A 12887-nucleotide genomic window follows, 5' to 3' on the forward strand; every position below is an offset into this window, starting at 1 on the left:
TTCCTACCCATCTTTAGAAGTCCAACACAAATGTTACTTTAAGCATGGAAGCCTCCCTCATCAGTAATGACCTTCCTCTTACCTTAGACCCTCACATAACATTTTGTCTTCTCTCTCATGCACTAGACATAAAATATTTTATGTTATAGTTATTTTGTTTGTAAGTTTTCTCCAAGTGAACTGTAAGGTCCATGACCTTTCTTTTTTTAAAATAGTATTTTATTTTTTCTAATTACATGTAAAGACAAATTTTAACATTCATTTAAAAAATTTTGAGTTCCAAATTTCCTCCCTCCCCCCTCCCTAAGATGATAAGTAATTTGATAAAGGCTATACATGTACAAATAAGTAAAACATTTCCATATTAGTCATGTTGTGAAAGAAGAAACAGATCAAAAGGAAAAAATTAAGTGAAAACTGTATGCTTTGATCTGCATTCAGATTTCATCAGTTCTTTCTTTGGATGTGGATGGCATTTTCCTTTGGAATCGTCTTGGATCATTTGTATTAGTGAGCACAGCTAAGTCATTCATAGTTGTTCATTGTACAATATTGCTGTCGCTGTGTGCAATGCTCTCCTGGTTCTGCTAACTTCACTTGCATCGGTTCATATAAGCCTTTCCAGGTTTTTCTGAAATCTGCCTGCTCATCATTTGTTATAGCACAATAGTATTCCATTACAATCATATAGCACAACTTGTTCAGCCAGTCCCCAATTGATGGGCACCCCCTCAATTTCCAATTCTTTGCCAAGGTCCATGACTTTTTACACTTTCTTTCTCTCTCAGCACTGAGCACAGAGCTCAATAGTAGGTGGTTAATAAATCTTTGTCAAATGCATAAATTCAGCAATTAATGCAGGCAGCCTCTGCCAAAGTGCACCTCTGATGCCTTCTTGAGAGATTACAAATTACTTGAGGATAATGTCTTTCATATCGACCCTCAGTTTCCCTTTGCTTTGCTCATAGTAGGCATTGAATGAACATTTGATGAATTGAACTGAATCCTGTCATGGAGATAACTCTGAGTTCTTAAAGGCTATTCCACTGGGGAATAAGCAGGGAACAGACTTACTGAGCTGGAAAGGAGTCTAGGATTGGACTGGTAAAGAACTATGCGTGTGATTGTCTTGTAAAGATATAACCTGGCTAAATTCAGAGATTTTCATCACCAGGGGTTTGGCCACTAGGGAAATAATGTTTCTGAACAGAAGTTTGGCAATCTATTTCTAATTCATTATTCTGAGCCTCACTTTCCTCTCTCATAAAATGGGTACAGTGATACTTGTACTTTCAACCTCAGAAGCAGGGTGGCACAGCAGCGGATAGAGAACCCTGCCTTGGAGAAAGGAAGCCAGGTCCAGTTGGACAAGTCACCTAATCTGCTCCAGGGCCCAGGCGACTCTTTAGGGCTATAAGTTACAGCGAAGATGCTAACCTGCTTTGATGGAGGGAATTTCCTCATCTGGGAATTCTCTAGACCAGTGAGATCACAGGTTCAGTCCCTATCCCACTGTCAACCTTTCAGGATTGTTACAAGGACATATGAGAGCTCTTGCTAACACAATTCAGTAGGAAGGATAGGACTCCCAAAGAAATGCATCATACTGAATACTTTGGCGAATCCAGCACCTCCCTTCTGTGGGGCCTCTCTCCACTAGAGGAAGAAGGTAGTCCCTCCTCCCCATCTTTTTATCCTATGGGATTTTATGTGTCCCCATTTTTCCCATAAAGTCTCCGCAAAGGAGCCACCCACCTCTGGGGTCTTTCCTTTAGTTCTTTTAATCTCGTGGAAGGGAGGCAGGACAAACATACCCGTCAGTCTGTCCATCGATTGTTGTCTCTCATTCTCACCAACCGAATTCCTTTTGTGGACATGCATTCCTTACCTACATGCTGTCTTTTTTTGCTGCTTCTCAAATATCATCTCCTTCTACTTACGCTGACCATGTGTCTTTCCATTTCCTTTGGGGTGTGTTGTAATTTTAATCTTTATTGTCTTTTTACATTGTGCATGGGATTGCTGAGAGCAGCATGGAGTAGTGGGCAGAGGGCTGGCCTTGGAGTCAGGAAGCCCTGGCTCCTAGAACTGTTGCTGCCGCTTGCTAGTTGTGTAAGGGTACTGTTGTGTAAAGGAACTGTGCAGTACACTGGGCAACTCTCTAAGACTTCAAGTTACAGGTGAGTACTGATATGCATTGGTAGAGTGAGGTTATACACTAGAAATCCTCTATACTAGTGGTCTAGACCAGGGCTTCTTAAACTTTTTCCACTCGTGACCCTTTTTCACCCAAGAAATTTTTACTCAACCCTGAGTATATAGGTATATAAAATGGGTATGCAAATCAAACATTTACTGGTAATAAATCATAAATAAATGTATTTTAAAACAATTCTTTGGTATACATATAGCTTTACCATTAAAAAATAAAAGCAAATTTGCATAGTAATAAGGTGGATGTACTTGTTTATTTTTACATAAAGAATTCAATCTTGGCAGAACATTTGAGACTCGAGGATGTAGGGCATCTTCAATGTTTTTCAGAATTGATCAATATTTTGATTTTATAATTGTCGATGCTGAGAATGCCCCTTCGCATAAATATGTACTAAAAAATGACAGAAGTATGTTTAGGGCCATTTCAGAAATTGTTGGAAATTCCATCCTAATCCCAAACCAATATTCATTTAATGATTTTGTAGGTACAGTAAAAACAATGGAATTCATAAAATACAATGGACTCGAATCTGAGCCAAGGTGTTTCTGGCAGCGTTCGTTGGTGTTGCATGGCGCGCAGTGCCAAGTGCACAGGTTGTATGTTCAGAACCAAGGCTGCAGTGAAGTTGCACTATGCAACACAGGCAAGCGCTGCCAGATTCATCACACGTTTGATTTTGAATTAATTTTTGGTCATTGCACATTCAGAAACCTTTCATCGTGGCCAAGTTTTTCGCCACCCTCACATTCAGTTACGCAACTCCATGCGGGGTTGTGACCCACAGTTTAAGAAGTGCTGGTCTATATAATGGTCCAAACCTTCTGTCTACCCCGCTATATGTGTGTGGATGCATATGTGTAATAATTGCAAAGATAAAATACAATTTACTAACTATAGTACATAACGGAGGTATCCCAAGTTACATACAAAGTGCTAGGATTTATATAGCACCTACTATGTGCCAGACACTGCGCTGAGAACTTTGCAAATATTATCTCATTCGATCCTCACAACAATCCGGGGAGTAGGTCCTATTATTATCACCATTTTACAGTTGAGTAAACTGAGGTAAACAGGGGTTAAGCGACTAAGTGCCTGAGGCTGGATTTGAACTCAGGTTTTCCTGAGTCCAGGCCCAGTGCTATATCCATTGCACCATCTAGCTGATGTCCTACAGTCCTATCTGTTTTAATCAATCAAAAAGTATATATTCATTTTTTACTTTACCATATGCTTCTCATGATGGCAGTGTTCAGACCAGGGGCTTGCCAAAGGCAAGGAATCTAAGAATGGAGGTTCCCCCTTGGTGAAGTACCTCTGCCTCCTCCCCCTGACCCATTTCCCATACACAACCTTACTAAAGCCATTATGCAGACAAATGGACTCTGACTTATTGATCGGCCTTTCCCGGATCCAGGGACATTCCTCCTACCCCTGGCTATCATTCTCGTTCCCAAGCTGAGTAATCGCTACCATGCTGCTACTGAGGACTGCTCTCCTCACTCTGCTCCTGGTCCCTGGCACCCCTGGTCAGAGGCGGAAGAAGCCCCCACTACCTCTGGTTCCCATTGACAAAATCCAACCTCAGGCCAACTTTGACCTTCATCAGGTAGGGACAATAAGGAAAGAGCTGGCCTTAGAATGTCTTTTATCTTGGGGGGGTGGGGGGACGCCAGAAAGGAGCAGAGGCAAGGTTGCCTTAGAAAACTCAAGGACCCCTCTGCCTAAAGCAGGATCTTCCCAGTGACTCCCAGAGGCAGAGGTCAAAATAAAGCTGTAGAGACCTTTTTAGAACAAGAGCTTCCCAAAGACACAGAAAAAAATTGAGTAGGAATACCTTTAGTCTTGCTTGTCTGTCTGTCAGCTGCCCTAAGACTTCTGGGATTCAGGTCTCATTCTGTCCCGTAGACACCGTGCTTGCCCTAGCCACTGAACTGGGTTGGGAGGGAAGGGTTACCTCTGCCTCCTTGCAACCTGGAGATTTCCCCATTTCCCCCCGGGCCCCCTGGACACTCTAAGGCTACTCCTCAACCTGGGACTCATGGTCAAGGCTCACTAGTCCCAGTCCACCCGTCTCCTCAGTTTTCAGGAACTTGGCTCCTGGTGGCTGTAGCCTCCAAATGCAACCATCTTCTGGAGTCTAGCCACCGGTTGGAGGCCACGTTGATGCAGGTTGCAGTGTCTGGCCCAGCACTGGCTGTCGACACGTTCAGGAAACTGTGAGTAACATGCAGAGAGATAGAATGTGTGACTTGCTCCCTGGGTAACTAGAAAGAAATCCCTTCCTCTTTAGGCGCCCCAATTTCCTTTTATTTATATAAAATGAGAATATTACAGTAGACAATTTCTGAGGTTGCTTTGGCAACCTTAACCCTACAGATGTCTTCCCCTGTGTTAATAAAACATTGAAAAAGGCTTTAAGGTTTGCCAAGCATTTTGCAGGCGTTATCACAACCACCCTGGGAAGTAGGTGTTATTACTCCCGTTTTACCGGTAAGGAAACTGAGGCAGTCTGCTGAGAAGTCACTAAGTCTAAGTCATACAACTAGTAAATATCTGAGGATAAATCTGAACTCAGTTCTTCCTGACTCTAAGTCCATTGCTCTCTTTCTACTACCTAGATGCCTACATGAGCATGCTTACATCCATAACGCACACACACACACACACACACACTCACAGAGTATCCACAAGCTTAAAAATGGACTAAGACTTTTGCAGCACATGGTATCTTGTATCTCTTAACATTCTTATATACTCTAAAGGGGGTAAAGCCTGTCTCAAGCTAAGGGGCTGAAGTGAGATGGGGCGGGGGGGGGGATTATTGCTTCTCTTTAGAAAGACCTATTATCATCCAGAGTCAAAACGCAGAATGAGACCTATATACATTTTTAGACATAGAAGACATTGGAATCTGTTTTGCTTGACTATGCATATTGGTTAACGAGATTTTTATTGTCATCATTTTTTATGAAAGGTGGAGAAAAAAATAAATGCTTGTTAATTTAAAAAAAAAAGATTTCTTACCATCACTATCTCATTCTCATCTTTTTCAATGGAGTTCAGGTAGACAAATGAGTATTCTCTATCATTCATTGATATATAATGTTCTACAGAGGATTGCATATGGGGATGGAATGACTGGTTTGTTTGGTTTTTTTGTAGCTGAATACAAGCATTAGGAGGGAAGCCACAAGCACCCTCATTACAACTCCAATGTCATTTGTTGTTCAATAGTTCAATAGTCCTGGTTGATGCTCCATTACCTCATTTGGGGTTTTCTTGGCAAAGACACTGGAGTGGTTTGCCATTTCCTTCTCCAGTTCATTTTACAGATGACAGATTGAAGCAAACAGGGTTAAGTGACTTGCCCAAGGACACAAAAGCTAATGTCTGAGGTGGGATTTGAATTTAGGTCTTCCTGACCCCAGAGGGTGCTCTATCTACTGAGCCACCTACTACTCCAATACCAGACAAGAAAAGGGGGATCCATGTATCTTTTCTTGTCACCACAAGGTTTCAATCCTCTCTTCTAGGTCTCAATACTTTGAAAACTTTTCTTTCTTGTAGCTAAGAAATCATGAATTTAGGGTGTGCCGGACGGCCAGCTCTCCGGCTGTTAAAGATGCAGGACACATTTTTACATTTAGTCGGCATTATTAACTTTTCTACCGTCATTTTCTCAAGTCTAGACTCTAGACAATCAACAAGATAATTCACGCTTTGATTTGCAGCGTTTGTGTTTGCTGATTTCCAAGCTGCGAATGCTCCTGCTAAATCTTTAAAATAGACCCTGCTCCCACGTGCTCCTGGTAGCATCTATTACATTGTTCTTGAGTTTTTATGAATCGAGGTTATGTCCAGGCACTTACAGGCAACGGCTCAGTCTATGACAATGACCCAACCCTAGCCGGGTTTATTGGTCGAGTCCTCCAGAATATTTTTTTTAATTTATTTTTATTTTTAGTTTACAACAGTTGGTTCCACAAGTTTTTGAGTTCCAAATTTCCTCCCTTTCCCTCTCCTCCCTCCTCCCCTCCAAGACAGCGTGTAATCCGATATAGGTTCTACATATACCTTCGCATTGAACTTATTTACACCATAGTCCAGTTGTAAAGAAGAATTACAACCGATGGAATGAACCATGAGAAAGAAGAAACAGAACCAAAAAAGGGAGCAAATAGTTTGCCTCCATCTGCATTCACACTCTGTAATTCTTCCTCTGGATGTGGATAGTTTTTTTTTTTCATCATGAGTCTTTTGGAGCTGTCTTTGAACCTGACATTGATGAGAAGAGCCAAGTCTATCCAAGTCAGTCCTTATAGAGACCGTGTGTCTGTGATCATGTATAATGTTCTCCTGCTTCTGCTCTCCTCACTCAGTATCAGATCTTGTAAGTCTTTCCAGGTTGTAATGAAGTCCGTACCTTCCCCATTTCTTATAGCACAATAGTATTCCATTACATTCATGTACCACAGCTTGTTCAGCCATTCCCCGATTGATGGTTATCCCCTTAGTTTCCAATTCTTTGCCACCACAAAAAGAGCTGCTATAGAGATTTTTGTATATACAGGTCCGTTTCCCACTTGTGTGATGTCTTTGGTATACAGCCTTAGAAGTGGTATTGCTGGATCAAAGGGTATGCACCCTTTAGGCGTAGTTCCAAATTGCTCTCCAGAATGGTGGGATCACTTACTAGCTGTGTGACCTTGGGCAAGTCGCTTAACCCCAAGTGCTCTGACTTCCCCTATCCCCCTCAAAAAATACCACGAACAGAATGGCTGGATCAGTTCACAACTCCACCAACAGTGTAACGGTGTTCCAATTTTCCCACATCCTCTCCAGCGTTTGTGATTTTCCTGTTTTGTCACGTTGGCCAATCTGACCAGAGAGTTGCGCTACCTTAGAGCTGTTTTGATTTGCAATTCTCTAATCAATAGTGATTTAAAGCATTCTTTCATATGACTATAGATATCTTTGCTTTCTTCCTCTGAAAACTGCCAGTTCGTATCCTCTGACCATTTATCAATTCCTCCAGAATATTTTTTTTTTTTTCAGAGATCAGAAAAGGTTTTTATTCTTTCTCATGAGAAAGGGCGCAGTCCTCATCCCTCAAACAGCATCAGCCAGGGAGTGCCTCCTCCAGAATATTTTAAGCTCTGTATTTGTAGTCTGGCGATTTGTCATCTGTCAATCCACGAAAGAGAGAGAGCTCTTGATGCATAATTCTAGCCATCAAGTCATGTCTTCCTCAGTGTCCGATAGGGAATAAATGTATTGTTATTATTATTGTTGCTCCAATACTTCAGAGATCCAAGATATTACCAATGCGGGTACTCTTTCTGCTGGAGAAGATCACAACCCCTGCATGCCTTAGGAGACAAGTCTTCAAGAGATTCTGCGGCCAAAAAACCAAATCTCCCAGCAGTCAACCTGAAGGAGCCTCACAAGCTTTTTGAAACCAGTCCTTGTGCAAGACATGCAGTCATCACCCAGCCCAAACTCAAAGTTTTTCCAAGGATAGGACTTATCAAAAGTCACATTCCACTGGTACAGCCTCCAAGAACCCAGGATCATTTCTATATTGTGGTCATAATAATAGCTGGAACTTTAAGATTTGAAAAGCACTTAACACATTAACACAAACTTTTCATTTGATCCTAAAAACAACCATGTGAAGTAAGTGCTATTATTACCCCCACTTTACAGATGAGGAACCTGAGGCTCAGGGAGGTTATCAGCCCAAGGTTACAAAGAATTCACAGTCTCCCTCTGTATCTCATTCCAGCATCCCTTGATATCCTACACTTCAGTACGCCTTAATATCTAGCCTAAGTTATTTCTTGAGTAACCCTCAGCCCAGGGTTACAGGTTGCCTTCCCTGTCTCTGGAGTCCTAACATATCTGCTCTTTAGGGATGGAATCTGTTGGCAAATCAAACAAAAGTATGAGCCCACCCAGCTCCAGGGAAGATATCATCTCCAAGGTGAGAGTGGGCATTGGGGGAGGGGGCTCTGGGGAGCAACAGTGACTGAGAGGCCCAGAATTAAGAAGTCCTAGGTCCTGACTCAACTCCAATAAGTCCTAGCTGGGAGGAAGTAATGGGAGGGTAAAGAGATGGTGGTAGGTGCTTGGAATTCTGGAAGAAGCACCCTAGTAGGTAAAGATGGTAAAGAATTAGTAGCATGGGAGAGGAAGCACCCCAGAGCAGCCCTAGTGCTCAGTCCCCCCTTTTTAAGGCACCAGATCCAAGGTGAGATGACGATATCTGTTCCTAGGCCGACGAAGACGCAGCAGTGGTGTGGAAGTGGTGGTGGGGGACACAGATTACCACCAATATGCCATCCTGTACTATCAGAGGGACCAGCAATTCTCCATAAAGCTCTATGGTAAGGAGGGGGTTGGAGATGGGCGTGGGACAGAGAGCTGCACTGAAGATGGTAGAAAAAGAGGAAGAAGAGCCAAGGGCTGAGACTCATGCACCTCCCATCCCTGTCCTTAGCCTCTGACACTTGCACTGACATAGACATAGAAAAAGATTCGACCAAGTAGCTTCCAGAAACCCATTCCTAGGACTGCTTCATTTCTCCCCCTGCAGCTCGGTCCTTCCCTGTTAGTGATGACATCTTGAGCAAGTATGAGCAACATGTCACTGATGCCACACTAAGTGATGACTTCACCTTTTACTTCCCCACCTATGGTGAGTTCCCCCTCCCCCACCCCCATGTTACCTTCCTATTGCTTGGCTCTCGGAACCACTCTCCTATACCCCAGGCTTTCCCAGGCTACAGATGCATAGAACCTCAGAGTTGGAAGGGACCTCAGAGGAGCCTTCCACTGCCCATGTCCTTATCCCCTTCTGAGACACCATCCAACACTGGAAGAATCACAACTTCTCTATTTTTTAAAAATTTCATTTTTTGGGATACATTTTGAGTTCCAAGTTGTCTCCCTCCCTTCCTCCTAGTCCCCTATTAGAGAAGGCCAACACTTGTTATAAAAATACATGTGGAACCATACAATACTTACTTTCACATATCAGTTCTTTCTCTGGAGGTAGATAGCATTTTCCTTCATAAGCCCTTTGTTGTTGATTTGAATGCTTGTAGTACTCAGAATAGCTTCTTAATCATTCATAGTTAGTCTTCAAACACTATCGCTGTTACTGCGTACAATGTTCTGTTGGTTCTTCTAGTTTCACTCTGCATTATTTCATGCAAGACTTTCTGTGTTTTCTTAAAACCAACCCGCTTGTCATTTCTTATAGCACAGTAGTATTCCATCACAATTATATACCACAGCTTGGTTAGCCATTGCCCATTGGACAGGCATCCCCTCAATTTCCAGTTCTTTTCCGCCACAAAGAGAACTGCTATAAATATTTTAGAACATATTAGTTCTTCTCCTTTTTCACCTTGGGAAACAAACCTAACAGTGGTATTGCTGGGCTAAAGGGTATGTCCAGTTTGATAACTCTTGGAGCATAATTCCAGATTGCTCTCCAAAATGGTTGGATCAGTTCACAGTTCCACCAACAGTGTACTAGCATGCCAATTTTTCCACATCCCCTCCAACATTTGTCATTTTCCCCTTCTATCATTTTAGCCAATCTGATAGGTGTGAGATGGTCCCTCAGAGTTGTTTTAATTTGCATTTCTCTAATTTATAATGATTTAGAATGCTTTTTCTTGTGATTGTAAGAGCTTTGATTTCTTCTTCCAAAACTGTCTGTTCACATCCTTTTTTATCAATTGGGGAATGACTCCTATTCTCATAAATTTGACTCAGTTCTCTATATATTTGAGACATAAGGCCTTTATCTGAGAAACTGGCTATAAAATTTTCCACAGATTTTCTGCTTTCCTTCTAACCTTGGCTACATTGGTTTTATCTGTACAAAACCTTTTTAATTTAATGTAATCAAAATTATCCATTTTATATCCCACAATACTCTCTGTCTCTTGTTTATTCATGACTTCTTATCTTACCCATAAATCTGATAGGTAATATGTTCCATACTCTGTTTATGATATCTCCCTTTATATCCAGGTCATGTAGAATCACAACCTCTTTAAGCTCCAGTTTCTTCAGCTGTAAAATAAAGTCAGGATCATCTAGTATGGCGCCTTCCAGCCCTAAACTGTATGAAGCCTCTGACTGAGTGGACAACTGGTGATTCTAACCCTGACTTCACCTCCTCTTCTCCTCTCTCCTTCCCTCTATTTGGACAGAGACTGAGACTATAAAGATTTTTAATGGGTACTTCTAGTCCCAGGGTACCCTCTGTTCCTACTTTGATGCCCTGACCCTTAACCTCTATGCCCACAGGGTTCTGCAACTCCTCCCATGACTTCCAGATCCTGGATGGTGAGTGCAACCTTGGGTTGGGGTTGGGAATAGGGAACAGAGAGGGACTTGTTCTCTGGGCTTTCTACAGGGGAACATACATTGTATCCTCCCCAGCCCAGAAGAATGGGCATTTCATGGTTAGCTTCTCCCTCCACCCAAAACCTACAGTCCCATTTAATATCTCATTGTATATCCTTAGGGACTTCTAGCCTTTCATTTTCCAGGAGTCCAACAACATCAATGTAGTTTAGTAGAAAAAGCTCCATCCAGTCTTGGAGCTGAGAGACCTAAGTCTGAGCTCAGATGCTAGCTATGTGACCTTGGGTACACAACACTAAACTTCCCTGAGCCTTGGTTTCCTCAGTGGGCTCCAGTGAATTCTTCCTGTTTGTAGATTGCTACTTATTTTTGTTAATTTTGGAAAGTTTTCTTGAACAATTTCCTGAAATATGGTGTTCATATTCTTTTGTTTTCCTAAATTTGTGATTGCTGCTGTGTCTTGACCTAGCTTCCACGGCTGTCACTCGGGGCTATGTTTTCCAATTCTTTCAGTAATTGCATCATTTTCCAACCTTATTTTTCTACTTTAGATCATGCTGCTCTGTAGTCCTGCTTTTTGCCACACAGTAAGTCTTTTGTTCATTGCTTCATTTGATTTTTTGAGGTTTTCCTGTTGTAATTTCTCCATTGGGTTTTTAACAAATATTATTACTTCTTCCTGATCTTTTAAAAAAAATTAATTCTAGCCTCAGTTCCCACTGATTTTTTTTCTTACTTCCCCTGAGCTGTAGTGATTTTTGTAACAGCGCTAATTCATGCCCAAATTAAATGGGTCACTTATCCAAAATGAGGCAGTCTTTGGGGACAGCTTGCATTGTTTCTTTTTGTATTGCTTCTAGTACTTTTGCTGTTTCACCTCGTTGTTTTTTCCCCATTGTATCAATGTTCTTCATGCCTCTCCTCTATTTTGGCTGGTTTGCATTTTCTTGTGTGATATTTTAAAAGCTATTCCTCTCTTTCTGTTTCTCTTGTTATGTTTTTTGAGAGGCCTATGAGTAGGAAGCCTCTGATTGTTCCATCTTGACCAGAAAGGCTCTCGTTTCCTCATCTGTAAGAGAGGGCAATACTTTCACTCAATTCACAAGGTGGGGATGAAGAATGTGCTTGGTACATGCTACAACACTATGTGAATGTGAGCTATTAGTGTTACAAGTTCACTGGGTCTGCGTGCTGGGGGCAAAGGCTACAATTATGTACAGTGCCCGGTCTGTCTTCTCTGTTGCAGAAGTGAAAAGCTGAGTCGGAATGGAGAGACCAGAGCCTGGCACGGTGCACTCTTCAGTGAGAGGGTGGAGGGCTTGTCAGCTGCTTCCAGGGCCTCATCATGACTACTGTCCATTCAGAGATCAGGGCCTGGTTCCCAGAAGTCTGGAATTGGTGCTTTCTCTGGACCTTTGACCCCACTATTTCCCCAATCCTCTAACCCAATGACCTCTGATTTTGCTGACCCCTGACCCTAGCAGAGACTTTGATTTCCAGGGGTCTGCAATAGGTTTCAGATTCTTTGGCCGGCCCAATGTCTGAAAGCATTTCCCAAGTCCACAAAGGCACCTAAGAACTGGTGAGACTGGAGTGTAAGAGAGTGATTTGTTTTTTCATTAAAATTGTTCCTGACCAATCTGATTTCTTTTCGATGGTCTCATTTCTCCATCACAGAGTGTGCCTTAGAATTCAGGTCCAACATTTTGTAGACTCTATAACCCTCTTAGGCGATGGTCTTTCTGACTCATCATTTCTAGTCACTGGCAAAAGATGAGCCAAGGCCACAAAGTACACACACACACACACATACACACACGCCTTATTTTGGCATATATCTCAGCTTTTTGTTTAAAAGAAAAAAAAACAAAAAACTTTGCCTAGTTGGGGTTGATATGTCTGCCCACTCGACTCTTTTTCTCTCAGGATGCTTCGGGAAGAAGGATCAAGGTCCCACAGTGGCAACAGTATTTATTCAGCCCAAGAAGAAATAGTTTGAGACAGTATATGGCCTTCCCATAGTGGCCCTGTCTTTGGGACCTTGAAAAAAGCATAAGAAAAGCATAAGCAGAGAATCCAGAGCAGGGACTAGCATGGGGTTGAGGAGCCTGAATTTCTCAAGGGAAAGAGATGTTGGGGGAGTAGACAGCTGTGTACCAGGGAGGGAAGAGGAGAGCCACAGGCCGTTCTCTGTCCAGTATGAGATAGTGAATGAAGAGGCAGGGTGGTATGTTGGACAGAGAGGCCTGGGCCAGGAATGAGGAGACATGGGTTCTGTCCT

The 12887-nt window shown here is 42.3% G+C and overlaps 1 protein-coding gene across 2 annotated transcripts; it reads left to right on the plus strand.

Annotated features, from left to right (window-relative positions):
* The first annotated feature begins 3638 nt into the window (after positions 1 to 3638).
* On the plus strand, positions 3639 to 12250 carry C8G (complement C8 gamma chain). 2 transcript variants are annotated; one of them, XM_036751846.1, is made up of 8 exons: positions 3640 to 3827; positions 4301 to 4437; positions 8134 to 8204; positions 8497 to 8607; positions 8817 to 8918; positions 10547 to 10585; positions 11158 to 11193; positions 11853 to 12250. In XM_036751846.1, exons 1-7 carry the CDS (start codon positions 3693 to 3695, stop codon positions 11172 to 11174), a joined length of 612 nt encoding a protein of 203 aa, XP_036607741.1. In that variant the 5' UTR covers positions 3640 to 3692; the 3' UTR covers positions 11175 to 11193; positions 11853 to 12250. The 2 variants fall into 2 exon arrangements, with proteins under 2 accessions (XP_036607742.1, XP_036607741.1); XM_036751847.1 differs by lacking the exon at positions 11158 to 11193 and having other exon boundaries at positions 3639 to 3827.
* The last annotated feature ends 637 nt before the right edge of the window (positions 12251 to 12887 follow it).

The sequence above is a fragment of the Trichosurus vulpecula genome, chromosome 3 (assembly GCF_011100635.1).
Source record: "Trichosurus vulpecula isolate mTriVul1 chromosome 3, mTriVul1.pri, whole genome shotgun sequence".
NCBI classification, from domain to species: Eukaryota; Metazoa; Chordata; class Mammalia; order Diprotodontia; family Phalangeridae; genus Trichosurus; species Trichosurus vulpecula.